The sequence below is a fragment of the Aquarana catesbeiana genome, linkage group LG01 (assembly GCF_042186555.1).
Source record: "Aquarana catesbeiana isolate 2022-GZ linkage group LG01, ASM4218655v1, whole genome shotgun sequence".
Classification (NCBI taxonomy): Eukaryota; Metazoa; Chordata; class Amphibia; order Anura; family Ranidae; genus Aquarana; species Aquarana catesbeiana.
The window spans coordinates 67,389,647-67,410,618 of NC_133324.1; the positions used below are offsets into that span (position 1 = coordinate 67,389,647).

Here is a 20,972-nt window from a genome sequence, read left to right on the forward strand (position 1 = left end):
AGCAAAAGTTCAACCCCTAGCAGGGGGATTCCACCATTATTGCATCATGGTTTTTCAGCCTCCTGGCTTATCTACTGAGGACACAGCTGCTTCAGGCCTCACCCCTAGGCCATAGGTCTATTCATCAGACCTGTATGCTTGGGTCAAGCTCTCTCCTAGCTTACCCAGGGTTCAAACTGCCACCTGCAGTCTCTCTAAAGAACGTGGGTGTCTTCCCAACACTCACACACAGACTGGTGTCTGTAGGGCGGAGTCCTCCTGACTCCTCAGGGAGGCTTCCTGTCTCCTTAGGTGGAGCTGTCTCCAAGTGGGAGCCCTGAGCTCTATCCCTGAGATGTTTTTGAACCCAGCCCACAGGTGTGCAATCAGCATGCCTCTGTTTACAAGAACCAGGGTAAAAAGGCTAATACACACCATGAAATGGGGTTGCCTCTCCACAATAGATATATCTATGTATATCTTTACATATATAGATATACAGTTGTGCTCATAAGTTTACATACCCTGGCAGAATATATGATTTCTTGGCCATTTTTCAGAGAATATGAATGATAATAAAAAAACATTTCTTTCACTCATGGTTAGTGTTTGGCTGAAGCCATTTATTATGTGTTTACACTTTTTAAATCATAATGACAACAGAAACTACCCAAATTACCCTGATCAAAAGTTTACATATCCTGGTGATTTTGGCCTGATAACATGCACACAAGTTGACACAAAGGGGTTTGAATGGCTATTAAAGGTAACCATCCTCACCTGTGATCTGTTTGCTTGTAACTAGTGTGTGTGTATAAAAGGTTAATGAGTTTCTGGACTCCTGACAGATCCTTGCATCTTTCATCCAGTGCTGCACTGATGTTTTTGGATTCTGAGTCATGGGGAAAGCAAAAGAATTGTCAAAGGATCTGCAGGAAAAGGTAGTTGAACTGTATAAAACAGGAAAGGGATATAAAAAGATATCCAAGGAATTGAGAATGTCAATCAGCAGTGTTCAAACTCTAATCAAGAAGTGGAAAATGAGGGGTTCTGTTGAAACCAAACCACGGTCAGGTAGACCAACTAAAATTTCAGCCACAGCTTCCAGGAAAATTGTTCGGGATGCAAAGAAAACCCACAAATAACTTCTGGTAAAATACAGGACTCTCTGAAAACATGTGGTGTGGCTGTTTTAAGATGCACAATAAGGAGGCACTTGAAGAAGGATGGGCTGCATGGTCGAGTCGCCAGAAGAAAGCCATTACTAAGCAAATGCCACAAAGTATCCTGCTTACAATACGCCAAACAGCACAGAGACAAGCCTCAAACCTTCTGGCACAAAGTCATTTGGAGTGTTGAGACCAAAATTCAGCTTTTTGGCCACAACCATAAACGCTACATTTGGAGAGGAGTCAGCAAGGCCTATGATGAAAGGTATAGAGGTGGATCGCTGATGTTTTGGGGATGTGTGGGCTACAAAGGCACAGGAAATGTGGTCAAAATTGTTGGCAAGATGAATCCAGTATGTTATCAAAAAATACTGGAGGAACATTTGCATTCATCAGCCAGGAAGCTGCGCATGGGACGTACTTGGACATTCCAACATGACAATGATCCAAAACACAAGGCCAAGTTGGCTACAGCAATATAAAGTGAAGGTTCTGGAGTGGCCATCTCAGTCTCCTGACCTCAATATCATTGAGCCACTCTGGGGGGGGGGATCTCAAACGTGCCGTTCATGCAAGACAGACCAAGAATTTACAGGAACTGGAGGCTTTTTGCCAAGAGGTATGGGCAGGTTTACCATCTGAGAAAATAAAGAGCTTCATCCACAAATACCACAAAAGACTTCAAGCTGTCATTGATGTTAAAGGGGGGAATACTCGGTATTAAGGACTAGGGTATGTAAACTTTTGATCATGGTCATTTAGGTAGTTTCTGTTGTCATTATGATTTCAAAAGAGTAAACACAGTTAATTGATAATAAATGGCTTCAGCCAAACACTAACCATGAGTGAAAGAAAAGTTTTTGTGTAATCAATCATATTCTCTGAAAAATGGCCTAGAAATCATAAATTCTGCCAGGGTATGTAAACTTTTGAGCACAACTGTATATAGATATATATATTGTTTGGGGGATTTTTACATGTAGGCGAGCAATGCCAGAATTGGCCCGGTTGGCAAGTGATTACTAAATAAGGTTTTTCTACAGGGAGAGGTCCTCTTTAAGCCCTTAAAGTTTCATATTTTGCAGCCCGTTCATTGGTAGGTTGTACACTTATAAGCTGAAAGCCTCACCTATAAGCACATGAGCTGTTTGGCAAAGTTACAAAGTAAAATAAAAGGGATGAATAATTTTTGCATTGATTGCCGCTTGAAAGCATTATCAGTTCATTATTCCACTTAAAAAATATTGCATTTATTTTTTCTAAACGTAATTTCCAAAGGACAATTATATTACAACTAAACAAATACCTTAGATTGTTCTGTCATCATGAATATGAATTTAATATCCAACGAGGATCGAGCAACACTTCACATCAAGTCCCTATTGTTTATTAATTCATTTGGCTGCAGTCCTAACGATATTCACAATGAGCTAATCAATTATTCAGTAATCTCCCAGGAAGGTCTTGGCAATTAAACCCCTTCATATCTGGAAGGAGCGTCATTTGCAATGCATTATGGGTTTGCTGTGCACTAGAGGGATTAATAGTAATTATGGTGCTCTGCAACAAAGCATAACTGAGGGAGGATAAGGGTCATTATCATTGGGTTATGAACCAGAAAACCAGAACTCCAAAGCACAGGACTATGACCTCCACAAAGTCAATCGCCTCCCTGTGATTCAGGTATTATGAGTCATACTCGTATTTGAGAGGAACTGTGCAAGACAGTTAATGGTGAGAAAAAGCTCTCAAAGAGAGCATTAGGTGGCTTACAACCTTAAAGCCGAACTCCAGGGAAACCACTAAGCACACAGATAAAATATGTATATGGCAGCTATTTTACCTGCCAAAGGATTTGCATTTCTTTCCATCCAGTTCTGAGATTTGCATAGCTTTGTCACACTGCACAATCCTGTACGCCAGGGAAGGAGACCTGTTTTTTCTCTGCTGCAGTTTAGATGCACTTACGGGTCTTGTCCCTCCCCCAGGCTGTGGCTGGACAGTCAAAGGAGAAGCAGCAGACTGATGAGCTCATCTCTCTGTCACTCCACCCTCTCCTCCTATCGGCATGCTTCTTCCACTGCAGTGCAGCTAATTGGCTCCTTCTGGTGCTTCTCCCTCCCCAAGTCTAAGCTCTACCATACAAAGGACTGCAAAAGGGTTGTACCAAATGAAATGTAGTTCCCTACACTGCTCGCGTTTAATAAAATGCATTTAATGATGTAAAAATGAGTACAGATCTGTGCTGTTTTGTGCCTTTTATACCGCTATGAAGTTCAAATCTAAAGGAAAAGTACAGCCAAAGCTTGTTTGGCTGTACTTCTCCTGTGGATCACAGGAGTGCAGTTTGTTCTGCACTCCTGTAACCCGTTTTCAGCAGACATCAGGCTGAAGCCATATGGTCGGGACCCACCCAGGAGGTTCCATTACACATTTTCCATCGGATTTTCCGACACACAAAGTTTGAGAGCTTGCTATAAAATTTTCCGACAACAAAATCCGTTGTCGGAATTTCTGATCGTGTGTACACAAATCCGACGCACAAAGTGCCACGCATGCTCACAATAAATAAAGAGATGAAAGCTATTGGCTACTGCCCCGTTTATAATCCCGACGTACGTGTTTTACGTCACCGCGTTCAGAATGATCGGATTTTCTGACAACTTTGTGTGACCGTGTGTATGCAAGACAAGTTTGAGCCAACATCCGTCGGAAAAAATCCTAGCATTTTGTTGTCAGAATGTCCGATCGTGTGTACGGGGCATTAGAGTGGGCTGGGGACAAATACAGCATCGGCGCACTACAAGGCAAAAAGTTAAGATTTTCAGTACATATAGGTAAGCCTTAGTATAGGCTTGCCTATATGTAAAAATAGGTCAGGGGGGTTTACAACCACTTTAAAGAGTATATTGCAATACAGATACACCTGGTTTAACGACTTACCTTTTTAACAACCACTCAAGCTTAGCTCTCCCCACCCGAACGACACGCTATACATCCTTGTATTGTACAGTACAGAATTTTTGTTTGTGTTCTGTACTTATGCAAATTTTTTTCACAATACAGTACAGTACAGTAGTTAAGAATGCTTAAAATATTGATTACTTGTGGCTCCTCATTTAACAACCAATTCGTTTAACGACCTGGTCATTGGAACGGAACCTGGTCATTAAGTGAGGAGTACCTGCACTGGCAATTAAGAAGAATTTTTCTCATCTATACTCATCTGTGCGCTCGCCTATACTCAACATTACTCAGTTCTCACACAGTTTTTTGGCTCCTTGCTCACAGGCGTCACAAGTTCCTGAGTAAACATAAGTAAATTATGAGGCCCCTGTACAAGGGGCCTGAGATATTAGCATGATAAGATGCAGTATCAAGAACAAATGGTTGAACAAGAAAGAAATAACTTTTTGAACTGAACCCTATCTGTGAATAGTGCTAAACCAAGAAATACAAGCATAGCTTCCATAATGCAACAATAGATGCTCTATGTTAAATGAGCTATTTTGCAATATTAGTGATAGGGGTTGGCACAGTCACATTTTTTTCAGACAAGCAAAGAAAATATTTCCACCGCTCAGGCTGACACTGACCCAGGTGTAAGTAGAAGTTTCAGAGCAGAAGAGCTCCAGGTGCTGGCTGAATGCTAGGCAAAGCAGGCTTGAATGGAGGAGAAGATTCGGATGCCGCACACCGGATGTAGTCAAAAAATTTTCACTTTATTGAAAAAATGGGATCATCAAAATAACAAGACTGTCATGCAGAAAGTACAGATAAGTTGACGCGTTTCGCACTCAGGACTGAGTGCTTACTCCTAGACATTTTTTTCAGGGCGTCAGATGCTGAACTAAATATTATTTGCATTTTCGCTAATTAAAATTGTCAACAAGCTTTATTTCAATACATCAGCAGCTTCACATTTGAGACGAGAGCCCTAGATTTGAAACAGGCCATATGGCAAATTTAAAAAAAGATGTGTAAATATATAAATACACACTTATACGCACAAGCTTGACTTGCTTTTACCTTTATGTTCTTTAGGAAATTCAAATCTGTTTAGATGTGTGTCAACAAAACATATACGGGTTGGTGCATAAAAACTGGAGAAAATAAAAAGAGAACAAAATTGTAGTCCCCCCCCCCCCCCCCCCTCAATAGCAATCACTCAAATTTCTGAATAAGAACGTTTGGTCATCATAGGTATCATAGATTTCATCTCAAATGTGTGCCATTTGTTTATTTATTTTTTTAACCTCAAATGCATCAGCTCCTAATTCTGTAAAAGGTGCATCATTCAGGGAATTGTTCTCTAAATAGTTCCTCTAACAAAAATGTATGCCTATGAATAATAGCAATCAGGAGCTTATTTGTGCCATTTATTTCCTATCAGAGCCTTATTTTAAATAATTTAAAAAAAGATATATTAAAGTTGTCAGTACTTTGTTAAAGTTAATATTGTTGTTATTATATCCCACCACAGCCATTAACATATTTTTTTTTTTTTTTATGTGTTTGTTGTTTCTGCAGAACCAAGCTCCCATTATGTAATTTCCCTGAAAGCTTTCAATAACGCTGGTGAAGGCGTCCCTCTTTATGAAAGTGCAACAACCCGCTCTCAAACCGGTAGGTTGAAAGAGTTTCCTGATTGCTATCTTTCCTTTTTTGTCCCAGTGTATATATTTTTTTTCAAGTTATAATTGCACAAAATGAAAAGGTAAGTGTATAGAAATTAGCTAGTACAGCATAATGTTTCATAATTGAGCTGATTAAACATTAATGTTCTGTACTTAATAAAGAGGTAAAATATTTTCCATGAAAGCTCCTTTTACTCAAAAACACACACATTTTTTAAATAGAATGTGAATGTTATTAAGTTTAACTGAAATTGAAAAAAAATATATATTTTACGTGTATTGGCTTATTTTCATGCCTCTTTTTGAAAAATGGTTACACATTTTTAAATATTTTTTATGATAATTTAATATAATTAGAAACAACATTTAATGATGATAAAAATAATTTTATATTTTGACATCGTAATAAAAAAAAAAAAAAAAAGAAGAAGAAAAGAAGTTTCAACCGGCACAATATACATGCCATTTGTAATTACTGAACATTACTAAAATTTAAAAAAAAAAGTCTCTTTATTTTAGGGATCACCATGCATGCTTTGTGTGCGATGTCATGCATTGTTCTCAAAAGAAACAGACTCACAAATACACACACTACTCCAATATTGTGCATGTACTTTAATTATTTAGTTTATTGCACAGTATTTAACCACTTAGGGACCAGCCTCGTTTTGGATTTTAGGTGTTTACATGTTTAAAACAGGTTTTTTATATATTAAAAACATTATATATGTTTTTTTTTTCTAACACCCTAGAGAATAAAATGGCGGTAATTGCAATACTTTTTTTGCACCGTATTTGTTTGCACCGTATTTGCGCAGCGGTCTTATAAGCGCACTTTTTTTTGGAAAAAATTCACTTTTTTGAATAAAAAAATAAGACAAAAGTAAAGTTAGCCCAATTTTTTTTTATATTGTGAAATATAATGTTACACCAAGTAAATTGATACCCAACATGTCACGCTTCAAAATTGCGGCCGCTCGTGGAATGGCGTCAAACTTTTACCCTCAAAAATCTCCATAGGCGACGTTTAAAAAATTCTACAGGTTGCATGTTTTGTGTTACAGAGGAGGTCTAGGGCCAGAATTATTGCGATACCTCACATGTGTGGTTTGACCACCATTTTCATATGCAGGCGCTACTCACGTATGCGTTCGCTTCTGCGCGCGAGCTCGTCGGGACGGGGGGGTTTTTTAAATTTTTTTTTTAATTTTTATTATTTATTTTACATTATTTTATTTATTTTTACACTATTAAAAAAAAAAAAAAATGTGTCACTTTTATTCCTATTTCAAGGAATGTAAACATCCCTTGTAATAGAAAAAAGCATGACAGGACCTCTTAAATATGAGATCTGGAGTCAAAAAGACCTCAGATCTCATATTCACACTAAAATTCAATAAAAAAAAATAAAAAAATCATTCAAAAAAATGACATTGAAAAAATATGCCTTTAAGAGGCGTGGGCGGAAGTGACGTTTTGACGTCGCTTCCGCCCAGCAGTGTCATGGAGATGAGTGGGCGCCATCTTAGCCTCACTCGTCTCCAGACACATCAGGCAGATAGACGCGATCGCCTCCACCGCTACCGATGGCTCCGGTAAGCGGCGGAGGGCACCGGATTTTTCCGACGGAATTCCGCTCAAGCTTGCCTTGTATACACACGGTCACACAAAAGTTCTCTGAACTTTCGACTGTCAAGAATGCGGTGACGTACTACAACAAGCCGAGAAAATGAAGTTCAATGCTTCCGAGCATGCGTCGAATTGTTTCCGAGCATGCGTAGGAATTTTGCGTGTCGGAATTGGTACAGACGATCGGAATTTCCGATCGGAACTTTTTCCGACCGAAAAATTAAGAACATGCTCTCAATCTTTTGCTGGCTGGAATTCCGCCAGCAAAAGTCAAATGGAGCATACACACGGTCGCATTTTCAGACCAAAAGTTCTCATCGGACTTTTGCTGGCAGAATTTGCGCTCGTGTGTATGGGGCATAAGAGGTGTTATCAATATTTCCCACTAGCTGCTTAGCGAATACAGACAATGCTTGAACTATAATGTATTATGCCTGCATCCTGTTGCTGAACCCCGGAATCATAAAACAATTCCAATGTTACAAGTGTAATCAACTCATGACTCTTCAGTGTTACATTTCAGGGCTTTTCCCAGCTGCAGTTCACCAACAATGTATAAACCCAATAGATTTAGTAAATTGCTGAAATAGGAAAGAGATTAAAATTGGGAGCACAGAGGAATCAAAATTTACAACTCTCTTCTTTTTTTTCCCTTTGTTATTAAGCTTTTTTTTATTTTAACAATTTTTTAAATAGGAAAAGGGTGCAGAATGTAAAAGGAAAGTCATTTGAGATATCATATAGCAAAGTCCAACATACACTCTAAACTTCTAGAACATAGTTGAATTTAATAGTGCCTATGCAGAATATTTTCCTTAAAAAAAAAAAGAAAAAAGACCCTCTAAATAGCCACTGAAAATTAATTTCTTTTTATGGTAAAATATTTTACAGCAATAAAAAGTACAGAACCGTGTAAATAAAATATAAATATAAAAATATAAAAATTTGGGGATACTGACTTCTTGTGTGACATTCTTGGCTGTTTTCATTTGATGAAATATTCTGAAGTTCCACCTTGGTAAGAGCTGTACGTCCATGAGAGCACAAAAATCTGAAGACATGCAGTATTTCAAAAGGGAACTGTGAGGAATATTCCAATCAAATCAAATCCAAGAAGTAGCACAGCAAGCAAAAATTGAATGGTGTCGAGCTTTCGTGAAGTATTCCCAAAAGGAATAAACCAGGGACTACAGCTTTACACTTCTGTTGTACACTGTCTCAACAACTGGGTTAGATCAATATGTAATTTATATTTCATTGTAAAATATTATAATATATGTTGCTTGTTTTTTTTTTTTTAAGACAGTTGTACCAAGAAATATTGTGGAACAAAAATCAATACATATAACATCAACAGCTTTCTCTAATAAACGAGATCGAGCTGGCTGAATTAAATAGAATAATTTTATTCAATCTTTTTTTTTCCCAAAAACTCAACAATAAAATTTGAACTAGGCCACATAGTTATTTATTAAGTCATGTTTATGTTATTATTTGTTATTTTATCCACGTCTCTTTCTTTTTGTTTCTACAACTCAATCTTTTTTTTTTATTACCCTGGAGACAGATGGAGAAAGCCGTTTTTCATTCCGGGGTTAAGTTCAATTGAGAGACACAAGGTCTATAAGTGTTAGTTTTGCTCCTTCAGATAGAACCTGTTATTCATGGTCACACATCTATCATTTTGGATTACTTATGCGTGTCATTACAGTTCAGCATTGCAGGCTGGGTTGACCTTACAGTTACCTAAAGTTGTGAACCAATTACTTTCAGGATTGATAAAAGTTCTGAAAGTTTCTCTTTCCAGCAAGGCAGTGGACAATCACAGCATATCAAAAGGGAATGGAGAAATATGCTATTTTATTGTCTTTATTTTTTTAGAAAAAAAAAAATCTGTGCCAGAATTTGTTTCATAAATTTGTAGGTTATTTCACATTATTTATACAATCAAAGTATATCTTAACCAAAGCTTAGGTCAATTACAACTGTATTAATTAAAAATGTATAACTTGAATAATTAGGCCTTAGCTTCATTTTTCAATTCTTCAACTTGATCTGGATGCACTAGCAAGAATTGGAAAGCCAAAGGTGGCATAGGCTCCAAACAAACACACAGGGTTAGGTTACTAAAGGGAGATAGGCTGTTCAATTTGCAAGAGTTGTACTTTGCAAGGAAATATTCCTCAGAGCTTAGTGTATAAAGTGAAGCTCTGCTGAATTCCATCATCCAATCATGTTCAAGCAAAAATACTGCTTATTTCATTTTTCTTGCACATGTATTTTTTGCAATGTGAAATGCCACTGCATTCACTAAGGGTCACAGAAATTCTTTTAAAGTGTGACTTCTCTTGCCACTGTATCCAGTCAGTAAAGGGAACTACTTCTTTAATCAATGACCAGTCACCATGATTGTTGGATATCACTGTAACCTACTGTACCACCACTTATATACTATATGGGCACACCAACAGAGGAGATAAATGCTTGTAATGCTTCAAGGAAGATCATTTAACATATACATAGAGGTTCTTCTCTTTCATCAAACTTTGCTCCTTCTCTGTGACTCTACTAGCTCTTCCCGCTTTGCTTGATAAACCTTACAATCACCAGTCAAATAACTTGGAATCTGTCTTCCTATTTAGTTCATCTCAAGACCCTCTATTTAGTCCATCCCAAGAACACAATAATAACAACCTTCTATTTATCCCTATCTAGACCACGGTAGTAAGAGATTCTGACCCAAGACCAAAGTAATATAATTCTTCTGTTTAGTCTATTCCAAGACCACAGTAATAGGGTTCTTCTATTAAGGCCATCTCAAGACCCTAGTAGCAATATCCTTCTATTTAGTCCACCCAAAAACCACAGTAGTAGGAGCCTCCTATTTAGTCCAACTCTAGACAATAGTAGTAGGCGTCTCCTATTTCATCAACCCCAAGACCCTGGTGGTAGAATCTTTCAATTTAGTCCATCCCGAGACTACAGTAGTAGAAGACTCCTATTCAGGCTATCTCAAATCCACGGTAGTAGGAGCCTCCAATTTAGTCCATCCCAAGATCCTAGTGGTAGAAAACCCTTCTATTTAGTTCATCTCAAGACCACAGTAGTAGGATTATTCTATTTAGTCCATCCAAAAACCATAGAAATGGGAGACTCCTGTTTAGTGCATTCCAAGACCCTAGTAGTAGGATCCTTCTATTTATTTTATGCCAAGACCACAGTAGTAGAAGCCTCCTATTTAGACCATCCCTATACCCTAGTAGTATAATCTTCTATTTAGTCCATCCCAAAACCAGAGCAGTAGAAGACTCATATTCAGGCAATCCCAAAAGCTCAATAGTATGAGCTTCTTATTTAGTCCATACCAAGACCTTAGTAGTAGGATCCCTCTATTTTGTCCACCCCAAACCATACTAATAGGAACCTACTGTTTAGTGCATCCCAAGATGACAGCATTAGAAATCTCCTATTCAGATCATCCCAAGACCACAATATTGTGAGCCTTTGGACGTGTTAAGGCTTGAATTAGCAGGCATTTTATAAATGATTTCACAACAACATGCCAGCTTTTTTTCATTTAAAGTAATTGAGAAATTTGGGAAATGTTTTTATGCAGTCTTGCATAGAACCTTTTCTTTTTCAATGAACATTCAGGGACATCTTATAAGTCAATAGAAAAATAGGTATTTTTATGCCATGAGTAATGCTGTTAAGATTCATATTCGGTATTGTTAATATATTACAAAAAAAAAATCATATCATTTAAGAACACTATCTTTTCTTCTACTTTCTTCTTAGACATTTACCACAGATAATACATTGCCTGAATTAAGTGACAATTAGTATTTCAGACATCCCTCATATACAGTATATCATCTAATTTCAGTATGTACTTTTGACTACTACACACTATTAATGAACATAATCCCATTCGAATTATCTTCTTACAGTATTATGGTACCTTAAACTACAGCAAAAAGCAATCCAGTTCACTTTCGCGTTAATAGACATAATTTACAATCCATTGTTTTAAATTAATCTTGTAGTTCAATAGATGGAGAAGTTAGAAAGGTTAGATAAGTGGATATATACACTGTAGATAGATAGATAGATAGATAGATAGATAGATAGATAGATAGATAGATAGATAGATAGATAGATAGATAGATAGATAGATAGATAGATAGATTGATAGATAGATAATTATATCATTATATATTATTCTATATGTTATTCTTATATATATATATATATATATATATATATATATATATATATATATATATATATATATTGTTGATATAATGTTATATAACAGTATATAATGATATTAATATATATTTAAAATGATAGAATATTAAAAATATAAAACATAAATAATTTTTATTCTTTTCTTCCCTCTCACACCTTTCTTCACCTTTATGTTGCATTTAACCCATTGTGTTATTCTTTGCTGTGTGACTTTTATTTTAATTTGCTGCATGATTATCCAGACCCCCTGGATCCCTCAGAAATTGAGTTTTACCCTTTTATTGATGATTTCCCCACCTCGGTCCCAGAAATGTCCACCCCCATGCTTCCACCAGTAGGTGTTCAGGCCGTCGCATTAACGCATGATGCCGTGAGGGTCAGCTGGGCAGATAACTCTGTCCAAAAGAACCAGAAGACGGCAGAGGTCCGTTTCTACACCATACGATGGAGAACCAGCTACTCCACCAGTTCGAAATACAAGGTACGTCATATCTACAATGGCAGAAGAAACAACTGGATGATAGAAAAGCATTTTTTTTTTTTTTACAGTGTTAAGGTATAACTCCAGCAACAATGTATTTTTTATTTTGTTTTCAATAATGTGTAAAAAGTTCGAATGTGAATTGATGGTGTCTTTTTTTTTCTGCAAGTCTGCCGATACAACGTCTTTAAGCCACACTGTTACGGGTCTCAAGCCAAACACAATGTATGAGTTTTCAGTCATGGTCACGAAAGGAAGGCGATCGAGCACATGGAGTATGACTGCGCACGCCACTACTTATGAGACAGGTAAACACAACTAAATGGACAGAATGTATACTAGAAAGGGTCAGTCCAGTTGTCTATGCAAATAATTGGAGTCTAATGTGAGTCACCCACTAGCTTCTTATGTCTCTTGAAGACTCTAGTGGCAAAAACATGGTCCCATTTCTTGTGCTGCCCACCTTGAAATCTAAATGCTACTACTATATTGGCATTATACCTGTTGTCCCTGAAGACTGATAACTGCAAGCATTTTTTAAAATACACGTGTTATATATCTTATCTACCAACAGATATGTAATTCTGTGCAGTCAGTCTTGTGAGCTAAGCACTGCTGTTAGAAAGCAAAGTCAGGCCCTCATTTTAGCAACAGCACAGCCTGGTTAGGGATACACCCCCAGCCTGCTGATTGGACACTGAAGGAGCAGCAGTGCCCTCCTCTCTCCTGTTAGTATGATCAGTGTCAGCGCCAAAAATGTACACAACATCCACGTTCAAGGAAATAATTGTTTCCCACTTATTTTTTTTGATTAACCTTGAATTCTAAAAAACCTTGGTGCAAGAATTGCATATATTATTTTACTTTAACCACTTGCAGACCGCCGCACACAGATACATGTCGGCAGAATGGCTCGTACAGGCAAACGGGCGTACCTGTACGTCTCTTTTAATTTGCTGCCTTGCGTGCGCCCGCCCCGCCCGCAAACTCGATCTTCGCCGGCGGCCCACGATCGTGAGATGGAGAGGCAGAATGGGGAGATGCCTATGTAAACAAGGCATTTCCCCGTTCTGCCTTGTGACATGACAGGGATATACTGCTCCCTGATATCTGGGCATGTCCTGAGTAGCCCCTGCCCCCACAGTTAGAATCACTCCCTTGATCGCCCCCCTAGTGTTTAACCCCTTCCCTGCCAGTGTCATTTACACAGTAATCAGTGCATTTTTATAGCACTGATCGCTGTATAAATGACAATGGTCCCAAAATAGTGTCAAAAGTGTCCGATGTGTCTGCCAAAATATTGCAGTCATGATAAAAATCGCAGATCGCCGCCATTACTAATAAAAAAAAAATTGAATAAAAAAAAATGCCATAAAACTATCCCCTATTTTGTAGACGCTATAACTTTTGCACAAACCAATCAATATATGCTTATAACCAAAAAATATGTAGAAGAATACATATCGGCCTAAACTGAGGAAAAAATGAGTCTTTTTGTATATTTTTGGGGGATATTTATTATAGCAAAAAGTAAAAAATATTGCTTTTTTTTCAAAATTGTCGCTCTTTTTTGTTTATAAGCAAAAATTAAAAACCACAGAGGTGATCAAATACCACCAAAAGAAAGCTCTATTTGTGGGAAAAAAAGGACGTCAATTTTGTTTTGGTGTTATGTCGTACGGCTGCGCAACTGTCAGTTAAAGTGACGCAGTGCCGAATCGCAAAAAGTCCTTCTGTGGCTGAAGCGGTAAAAAAAAAAAAAAATATATATATATATATATATATATATAATTTTTCTTAACAGCAATGATTTATTGTATTTTGCAATTTCAGTAGCAACCTATTATACTGTGTTTAGTTGTGTATAAATGTAACTACAACTCGGTAATCAGCAAAACTCACGCTTCCTGCCGATTGAAGAGCTCTAGCTCTGATTCACAGGATAAATGTAGGACAACTGCAGAGAGACTGCTGCTTCCACACAGAGCTCAGCACTCCTTCTCTGCAGTGATTTTTCAGGACTCAGAATGTTCTGTTGTTGCTGGGGGCTAAATCATAAAGAAACCAATAATAACATTTCAAAATCAGAGGTTTTATGCTGCCTAGGTTCAAATAAATACTTTTTTGCTGAAACTACCATTGGGCTTTAGGGTGCCTTTAATGTTTTTGCAGCTAGATGAATCAGGACCAAAGTGATATTTTATCACCACCTCAAAAGGCTATTTCTTCTGCTTTCCTCAATGGATACCCATTGAAACTCACAGTTATTACCAGCCTAAAGCTAGTGGTATTTTAAGTGATAACCTTCCTTGTAATCTTAGTGAATTGACATTGATTTTATCATAGTGGCTATTGAAAACATGCTGACGGTTTTTATGGTAGAACAAGTAGTGGTGAATCATAAACAAATTCATTGTAGGCTCATTAAAGTAGGTATGCAGCTAACAACTGTGAGCTATGCCGGCCTTGTATCTGGGTGGTGTGTTAAATCTTCATCCTCTTGAAGAGCTTCTGTAGTGACATTGGTGAAGGGAAAAAGCTCTCAGCAAGGGCCATGCTATTTGACACACCGGGAAGCGTCGAATAGTAGCAGCATGTGCACCTCCTTACATGCATGAGCAAGGATTTAACACCCCACCTCCTTGAAATGTATTATAAAAATGTCTTCTTTTACGGACTGGGTTGCTTTCTTTTAACATAGGGAATGAGTGAAAGCAAAGCCAATCTCTAGCCTTTCAAGAAAAACAAAAAAAAAACTACACCCTTCCCTCCCACTCCACCCACCCCTAGCTAATCACACCTTCTCTTTAAAAAAAAAAAAAAAGTGATTAAACCAAAAACCCTAAATACTTACCTGAAACAATGGTCATGCGGGAGGCTGCATTTGACTCTTTATTCTTCTTCGTTGTAGAGTAGAAGGGTCCTTCTTGCAGTGCCTATGTCTCTTCCTAGTAATTATGGGCAGCCATTGCCCATAATTACTGATGCTGAATATGTATCTCATCTTGGTCCTCCCAGGGGTCCTTTAATCTTAAGGGACTGGCTTTATGATGTCATGAGGGGGCGGTAACAAAAGCGATCGGGAGAATGGCAGCGACTAGTAGAAAGCTGTTTTTTTTTACTGTCAAAGTATAACTAAAGGCCAAACCTTTTTTTCGGTTTGGAGAGAGTGGAGAGGGATTAGAACAAATGCCAGGTTTTAATTGTTGTCTGTGCCCTTGTTAGGGAGATGCCCCCTCTCTATTTGTCATGTTTACCATTGTCAGTGAAAGAAAATACCACATTTTGGCTCATCCCAGAATGGTAACAGAGGGGAAATCTTCCAATGGGGACACCAACTCCGATGGCCTTGGTGACAATCAGGGATTCCCTCAGTTTTCCATTTTCTGTTTAGGCTATGTGGCAAAAAGTGATAGGAAATCTCCCCAATGGGACATGAATGGCAAAATAAAACACGGACTTGGACTATAACTCTCCCTTACTCTATCCAACAGGATAAAAAAGTTTTCACAATTTTGACTTTAGTTTTACTTTAAAGTGGTCGTAAAGGCAGAAGGTTCTTAGACCTTACTGCATTCTCTGCATTAAAAAAAACCTTCTATGTGTAGTTCCCCCGCCCAGCCTCTCCCTTATACTTACCCAAGCCCAATCTTGATCCATCCCTGCTCTCTCTCTCTCTCTCTCTCTCTCTCTCTCACTGGTTTAGAAGCAGCAGCAGGAGCCATGGGCTGCTGCTATCAATCACAGGCAGTGAGGAGGGGGCGGGGCCAAGCCACACTGTGTGTGTCAATTGACTCATAGAGAGCATGTTTCAGGAGCATACCTGCATGAGTGCCCGCAAAACAAGCGGCATGCTATGGGGGTACTTAGTGGGGGGGGGGGGGTTGGGGGGGAAAGTGAGCCAGGAGCGCTGGTGGGGGCCCCTAGAAGAGGAGAATCAGAGCTGCTTTGTGCAAAAGGTAGGTATATCATGTTTGTTATTTTAAAAATCCCTTTACAATCACTTTCTTTTAGTAGGTGTTTGTGGTAAAGAGGATCCTGGAATTTTGCCCCAGAAATGGCCTTTAGGATTATTTTTTATAGATGCATGTTGTGGTATCGGGAAGTAAAGTGTGCTTCCACAACATGCAGTAATGCACCATACTTGCATTGGTGCATTGTAGTGTGATGACATTCCCAACATACCTCCAGAATGAACCTGTTCTGAAAAAAAAAATTGCAGCCTACCCTACATTTTTGTTCAATGAGTCGTGTTGCATTCTGTATAGGCTGCCTGACCCAGTTTGCTACAACATGCGTCAATGCGATAAAATGCTTGCATTACAGTGCAGGGCAGTGAGGCACAAATGGACCCTAAGCCTTTGGCAATATGAGCTACATAAGGTGAGATACCATTAAAATAACAGATTTGGAAATTGAGCTTGAAATTTGTCTTTTTGGCCTGTTATAGAATTGTAAATATTAGCATGTACTGTAAAATCTGTATTATATGGTACATGAGTTTACCCACTCCCATCCCCCCTCCATAAAAGAATCAAGGTAAAAGAAGATTGCTGTAGACATTCAACACACATATTCCTTTCATGTCAGAGTTTATCTCCTGTGCTAGTAAAAGAAAACTCTGGGGCACAAATGTGTCAAAATGTCAAAATTGTACATGTAAATTTCCCTGATAATTCCCTCCGCTATGATCGTAAGTGCTACCAGCGCCTGTATTGTCGTGCTGTTAATTTATACTTCCTACTTGGCCAACTCATTTTTTTTTCTCTTCCACACTTCAAGCTCCAACATCTGCCCCGAAGGACTTAACAGTTATCACAAGGGAAAGGAAGCCTCGAGCTGTTATAGTCAGCTGGCAGCCACCAATCGAAGCCAACGGCAAGATTACCGGTACTGTATACATTTGCTTGCTTTGCAGATTTCTTTATTCACCCTTTACTTCCTTTTTTACATTTTGTTTATGTGTATAAGTGTAGAAAAGGGAAAAGTTTTCTGCTCCGGTTGACGTGTGCCTATCACTGGGTCATGTGGCACAACCTCTATGGGCCTCCAGGGTTGAATGAGTCCCGTGAACGTGTGGCAAAGCATTATTGAGAATCTCTGCACATTATTCTAATATTTGGGAATCTTTCTGATTGGTGGCATTTATGGATCAACTGTTAACCCCCACAGTCATAGAAGAATGGTCCCCTGAGCTCTGATAGTTGCTGCCTGACCTCTTGGGGCACTTCAGCATAGGAAGACCTACCACAGCTAAATGTTCTGGAATGTAAACTGGGGTGCGCAGGCAGGCAGCTCAGTGCACATTCTGCAGAAGACTGTGAGCAGGCAGGTAGTTTTATTTTATTGCAGATGAGCCTGCCTGCTCAGTTTTTTATTTTATTTTTGATTATATTAGTGGTCCCCAAACTGTGGCCCCAGGGGCACAAGAAACATATGTAATACATATCAGCATTACATACACATTTCCCAGCATTAAAAACACTACAAGCTCTTGGTGAACTCTGACTCTACTTCCCTGATATCCCCAGCAGTGCTGTCAGCCCTGCCTAAGTTCTTCCCTGTTGGACTACAGAAACTCTATGTCAGGGCCTAGATCTGAACCCAGAACCTCTGCTGTGTCTGTCAGTAACTCTTCTTGCTGAGCCACCTGAGATGTTGATAGGCTCACTGTCTGATGCCTTAGACAATCTTGCCTTGTATCTTGTTTTTTGTGAAACTTGAACTCTTTGCTCCTCCCATGAACTTCCTATGTAAGCCATGCCTTTACACTTCCCGTTTGCCAGATAATTGTGCTCTCTCCAGCCAATATCTCACGCTTGTCACTCCTGCTGCTGTCTGTATCTTCGCTACCACTAGTTATCGACCTTTGGCTTGTTCCTCGACTACACTTCTGCTTGATCCCAAACTGTAACTACTTTTTATCAACCTTTGGCTCGTTTACTGACTGCGCCTCTGTTTGATCCCTACCTGCTGTATCTGCTACTGGACCCCAGCTTGCTTACCTAATGGTGGAGCGATCCTGAGGACTGCAACCTGGTACAAAGACACAGCAAAACCCATCTCCACCATCAGGAGCTGGTAATCTGATCTGGTGAATAGCAGTTGGTACAGGAAGTCCCAGAGTTACGAACATCCGACTTGCGAACGACTCCTACTTACGAACGGCGGGCACCTTCGACAGACCCTTTTCAACGTCGGGCACATTCGACGGAACATCAGAAAACATATCTCCCGTTCTGCCCATGCTGTTCCAACTTACAAACATATTCGACTTAAGAACAAACCTACAGTCCCTAGCCCGTTTCGTAACTCGGGGACTGCCTGTACTTGAACCTTGCTCCTCGGGTGTGCCTGCGTCATCCGCCAAGGTGACCTGCTTGTATATCTATCCTGCTGGTCAGTGGGAGTCTCTATACTGCTATAGCTTCTGGTCTCCGAGTTTGACCTCTGACCATGACACTACCTTTTTCCTCTTCTCCATATGGAAGGTGTATTGTAGTCCACCAAGGCTGATAACACTAATTGGGGTTTCAGAGGGGTTGCACCAGAAGGAACACCAATCAAATGATACAAGAGTATAATAATAATATATTGGTTTAGTAAATGCTCCATTGCTGAATCATTGTTTCAATGATCCTGATCATATCAGACTTACTTTTCAAACAGTAAGCAATGAAACCCTACATTTTTTTTTATAATTGACAATTTTTATTAAGCTTCCAAGTATACAATACAATTGTTGAAAGTAACATTGCATGTGGAAAAACAACCAAAAAAAAGAGGCAATAAAAGCATAGTATTCATAACAAATTTCTCTCTAAAAAAAAAAAAAGGGAGAGCGGACCGTAGAAAACTAGACTGACTTATGAAAATTGTTTGGTCCATTCTTCTCAAAGAGGAAATAAGAGAGAAGAGAGAGAAGAAAAGAAAGAAAGGGGAAGTGAAAGAAGTAAACAGAAAAAAAAAAAAAAGAGAAAAAAGGGTCCATACATTAGGGCTCATCTCTCCAGGGCTCCAGGTGTGTACAATTGTTCAAGCGGGGAGGGTCTCATGGAATCGTGGGGGGTTTCCAGTTTCCTATGCCATGGCTCCCATGTGGCTGTATGTCTGTCTACTTTATCTGTGAGTCTGGCTGTCATGGATTCCATAATCTCTACGTCTTTAATTCTGGTATACAGATCAGATAATGACGGAGGGTTTTGGCGTTTCCAGTGTAAGGATATTAGACATCTGGCTGCTGTAAGTATTTGCGTTGGTAGCTTTTTGGCTAGTCCGGGAAGTACGGCAGGAGGGAGGCCCAGTAAGAAAAATTTAGGAGAGAGAGGGATATCTAGCCGCTTCTCTCTTGTGTCTGCTCTGGGCTGTTCAAACTATGCATGTATGCAGTGCACTCTTACTGCTTCAGCTTGCTCAGTAGCAGTTGCTTTGGGTCTTCCAACCCAATGTGGGCAGCCTTCTTCTCTAGCTGTGCTATGGGATGGCATGACGGAGGGGGATAAGGGGCCAACTGGTATGTACTATTCCAAGGATATGGAATTTTAAAGTGAGATTTTTTAAATTCTTCCTGAAGGTGAACTTACACTTAAAGCCTGAGGAATGTAGAGATTTCTGGGCTATGATTAAGGCCTCTTTGGCTGAAACGCGTTAATACTGCTGTATGTACATTCCCATGACTGCCCATACATAGATCTCTGGGCCCCCGAAACACATTGGTTGTTATCCTTTCTGTTGTTACTTACTGATCCAATAAACCATGGGGGTTCAACTGTATATAAGCTACATAATTTGACTCACCCCTATTTTTAAGGGGCCCCCTCTTTGTGGAGAGCTGCCAAACCAAAGCAATTTGGCTGGCCTAAAAACCTCATTTCAATTGGTAAAGATCCCTAACCAGCACATCGCTGCCACCTCATCTGGGATTCCAGTGCAGAAGAAGCAGAAGTTAGGAGTTTGCTTGATTTCTGGCAGGATCAACAGGTGTAAATATCTCTCCTCACATCATGTTTCTATCAAAACTTTTATTATTTTCTGTACTAGAGGCATTGGTCACTGTGACAAATAGGTTGAAGCTCCAAAATGGGGGCACAGGCAGCAATATAAATCTGGGGTTTCTACACTTCCTAGGTCTATTCACAACTGAAAAATAAAAAGTATTGGTTTTACATAGATGTTACCGAATGGTGGTACCAAGTTGCCAAAGAAGCCCTAGGCAGCTGCCTGTTCTGCCCGTGTGTCTCCCCAGACTGGCCCCCTAGTCCTCTGGAAATCTTTTGCTCTTGCTTGTTTGGTCAGACGATAAACAAAATGAACCTTTTGTTGCATGTTTGCCTGGAGTTCTCATTTAACTAAGTTAACAAAAAATAAATGATTCCCCTTGTTTAAATTTCTGTTAAAGTACAAAACAGCTGTAGATGTTGTCGTTGAAGTATCTCCAGGCGCCCACACAGCGTCTATTGTTGCATTGCCGAAATGTTTTCAAAGGCTGATAAAAAGCCTAGAACTGTGTAATTTTCCCCAGACATATTATCATGTTTATGCATTATGAGATTAAGTGGTGTTTGATTAAAGTCTTCTGGTAGAACAGAGCAACAACAGATCCTGTCTGGCATATCTTGTGTACTTTACTGGTAAAAGGAACGTTACAGTTCTATTAAAGGCCCTAGGCTTTCTATGAGAACAAGCACTGTGAGAGGCTAATACTATAACTGTGGTCGTCTGTTTTACTCAGCAGTGTCCCTAAAATAAGTGGTTATGTTTGGTCACTTAACTTGATTCCTGCTGTTTCTGATGTCCCCTACAAAAGTACAGGGGAAGAAGGGGCAG

At 39.1% G+C, this 20,972-nt stretch overlaps 1 protein-coding gene across 2 annotated transcripts in view; it reads left to right on the plus strand.

Annotated features, from left to right (window-relative positions):
• DCC (DCC netrin 1 receptor) overlaps window positions 1-20,972 on the plus strand; it is a 980,705-nt gene that overhangs the window by 845,795 nt on the left and 113,938 nt on the right. For both annotated transcript variants that reach the window (XM_073619854.1, XM_073619846.1), the window contains exons 16-19: window positions 5,679-5,774; window positions 11,908-12,146; window positions 12,316-12,454; window positions 16,929-17,036. In XM_073619854.1, the coding sequence (XP_073475955.1) occupies window positions 5,679-5,774; window positions 11,908-12,146; window positions 12,316-12,454; window positions 16,929-17,036 (582 nt within the window). The remainder of the gene's footprint in view (window positions 1-5,678; window positions 5,775-11,907; window positions 12,147-12,315; window positions 12,455-16,928; window positions 17,037-20,972) is intronic.